Source organism: Arachis ipaensis, chromosome B02 (genome assembly GCF_000816755.2).
Source record: "Arachis ipaensis cultivar K30076 chromosome B02, Araip1.1, whole genome shotgun sequence".
Lineage (NCBI taxonomy): Eukaryota > Viridiplantae > Streptophyta > Magnoliopsida > Fabales > Fabaceae > Arachis > Arachis ipaensis.
In genome coordinates this window covers 17,327,105-17,330,689 of record NC_029786.2, presented here as the reverse complement: position 1 = coordinate 17,330,689, position 3,585 = coordinate 17,327,105, and the positions used below count along the sequence as shown (strand labels likewise).

General features: G+C 35.9%; 1 protein-coding gene across 1 annotated transcript; it reads left to right on the top strand.

The window, feature by feature from the left end:
* On the top strand, window positions 1,101–2,351 carry LOC110269184. Its single transcript, XM_021116867.1, has 2 exons — window positions 1,101–1,477; window positions 2,278–2,351. Exons 1-2 carry the CDS (start codon window positions 1,207–1,209, stop codon window positions 2,349–2,351), a joined length of 345 nt encoding a protein of 114 aa, XP_020972526.1. The 5' UTR covers window positions 1,101–1,206.

The following is a 3,585-nucleotide window of genomic DNA, read 5'->3' as shown; positions in this document are numbered from 1 at the left end:
TATAAAATTAATGATTATTCATTACTTTTTCTTACTCTAATTCACCTTTTACCATTTATAACGTAAACAATAATTTCTCTTTAAAAAAAGGTCTAAACTCTAAAAAAAAAACAAAACATAAGATAAAGAATTATCCAAATTCTAAGAAAAAAAACATAGAAAACATAGGGAAAAATTTATCCAAAACAAATAAAAAGAATCATCCGAAATTTAGGAAAAAGAAACATGAAAAACTAGTTAAAAGAATCATTCAAAACCAAATAGGAGGAAGAGAAGAAGAAGAGTCATAGGATGACCGGTGACGACATCTTAGACTGCATTACGAGGAGGAAGCCACGGAGGCCGCGCATCGCGAGTGGAGGAGTCATCATGGATCGGAGTAGTTGATTGCGCGTCACGAATGGAGGCCCGATAATGGCTGTGTCGCAACGGACAGGGGCCGCGGTGGTGCAAATGCATCGAAACGGTGGGCGGCGGCGTCGACGAAAGAAGGACGATGACCGGACGCGAGGTAGAGGCCGCACAACGCGACGAAAGACGCGATGGTGATTAGAGGGCGGCGGCGAAAACTGCGTGGAGACGGCGGGTTTGTGGAGGGAGAGATTTGACTGTTTCTAAGTGAATAGAAAAGGATTAAGTTTTTTATGGATTGTTTTTATTGTGTATTATAAATGTGATTAGGATAAATGTAGAAAGAATCTTTTTTGAATTTTGAATTTTGATTTTTAAATTTTTATTTATTTATAAAATTTAAATTATAATAGAGTTAGCTTATATTGATTTGTAAGGGAGTTGTTTTCCTATACATTTCCGTAATTTAATTTGCTCAATATTTTGTTTAAGTAAAGCCAGAATTCAAATGTATATAGCAACTTATTAAACGACAAATAAATTCTTAAATGTAGTTTCAAAGTCTGTCTTTTTTCTCATTCATTTCTTCGTCCTGTTTCTTTGAACCTATTCCACCTTGATAATGAAAAGAATTCTGCTAAGGAACCAAGAGTGGGATCAGCCAGCTTTTGACAACATCCTTTGGACGGGACCCCAAAGTCCAATTTACCAAAAATCATCCCTTAAATTACTTGGTTGTAAACCCTAATTTTTCAAATTTCACCGTTTCACCCCAACACCTTCTACTCCCACCGGTTCTCACCCTCCACCTCAAAGCCATCGTACATCTTGTCCCACGGTGGCGCATCAGCAAGCATGAACACCATCCTCTACGGCGGTGCATCCCCAGCGACGGCACACCCTCCCAACGACGACGGTGCATTCTCAGCGGCTCTCTTCCAGAGGTTTCAGTTGCGTCTCCGCCATGCATGCAACAACAACTATCTGCGTCAACCAATTCTCCATTGTCTGATACGCTCAACGCCGCCACATGAAGGCCATCCCTGCTTGCTGGAGGCGTGGACAGGTCTCCTTCAGTTCAGTTGCCGGCTTCAGTTCTACAAGCATTCTCAAACGGGTGTAATAGGTAAGTGGATGGTTCTTACTTGATTTTGTGAATGTACATGTTTAACTAGGTGTGTTCTACGGCAAATTAAATTTTGATGAATTGCTGAATGTTGTTCTCTAAATTGCTTAATTTTAGTGAGTTGATGCAATTGGAACTTGGATGTTGCTAAAAGTAGGGATTGGAAGTTGCAATTGTTAGAGTTTCAAAGTTCCTATTTGTAATTGTTAGAGATTGGAAGTTGCTTTATCTTTAGGAGTTGGATTTTGCTGAGTTGCATGTGTGTGGAGATTCGATTGTGTAGTTTTTTTAAATTGGACTGTTTTTTTTACTACAAAATTCCGTTTGTTTCCCATTAACAAGGTTGGATGTTGTTTATTTTAAATGTTGGTGTCTTCGATGGTGTTCAAATTTAGGCGATTAATTACTACTTAGTTTACTCTACATGTACATGCTCAAATGTAATGTATTCGATATGCGTGGTTTGCAATTTAAATAGAAAAACACAAAGGGTTTAGTTATCTATACATGGTGAAACAGAGCCATTTTATATACAAATTTTCTATTTATATATTGCTGATCATATTAAACAGATGTTCATTTTAGCGTGTATGTGGATGGTTCTTGATTGATTTTGTAAATGTACATCATCAATTAGGGTGTGTTATACGGAGGATTAAATTTTGATGAATTGCTTTATCTTGTTCTTAAAATTGATTTATTTTGGTGAGTCGATGCAATTGGAACTTAGATGTTGCTGAAATTAAGGAAAAGAAAGTTGCAATTATTAGAGTTTCGATATTGCTGTTTGCAATTGGTAGGAATTGAAAGCTGCTTTACTTTTGGCGTTAGACGACCATCCTGTACGCCGCAACCAGCCCTGAAAGAAACTTAAGGAAGTGAGAAACCCCCTTCACAGCACCGATCACAAAGACCATGTTGTAGCGTGCGGGGTTACTTACGAAAAATACCTAGAAATATCATGATTTTGTATCCGTTTGAGACACTTGTGATATTAAAGTATTTACTTTTTTAGGCCATACACAACATGTTTTTGTGCAGATAGCTGCTTGGTTTTGGCAACATCCACGTGGATGTTGCTCCTATTATGCAGCAGGATGTTCCTTTACCCGACTAAAAGGATGTTTCTGAATATATGTTCCTTTACCCTTCTAAATGGATGTTTCTGAATATATGTTCCGAGTTTATATGTGTTAATTAGCAGAGGATGCCTCTATTTCTTTAGGTAGTGAATGTATTTTCTGTTTTTCAATATTCCTCGGCAGGTTTCTTGGTGTTTGTACATTGTTTTTTTGCCAAGATATAAGTGAATTTTTGTTTGGTTAATCAGGAGCATCTTTCATCTTCAAACTAAATGAAGTTTCTTTATATATTTTACTAGTTTTCTTGTGTTGCAGTTGTGGATATATCTAGTTCTTTAAGCATTGTATGACCTATTATGTAATCAACTTGACAGGTTTCTTTGTGTAGATACCAGTTTGTTAATGCCAATATCTACATGGATGTTGCTTTTGCTAGGAATCAGGATGTTCTTTTACCTTACTTAATAGATGTTTCTACATATATGTTCCGAGTTTATTTGTGTTAAATAGTAGGGATGCCTCTATTTTCTTTAGGAAGTGAATGTCTTTTTTGTTCTCCAATATTTCTCGGCAGGTTTCTTAGTGTTTGTACCTTGTTTTTTTAGCCAAGATATAAGTAGTTTTTTATTCTGTTAAGCAGCAGCATCTTTCATTTTCAGACTAAATGGATGTTTCTTCATATATTATCCTAGTTTTCTTGTGTTGCAGTTGTGGATGACTGTATTTGTTTAAGAATTGCATGACCTTTTTTTTAAAATCCTACTCGACATGTTTCTCTGTGTAGATATCTGATTGTTTTTGAAAAGATCTAAGTGGATGTTATTTCTATCAAGCATCCAGATATTTTTTTCATACTAAATTGATGTTACTTTAACAGAAACCATGTGAATGACAAATAAAAAAAGTTTATCCTACATAAGTAACGATAAATTTGTCATCATGCTAAGATGAAATGAAAGGAATCATAATATTCATTCAACTTATTCATACAATTTGCAACACTGTAGAATCAGGAATTCATCATGA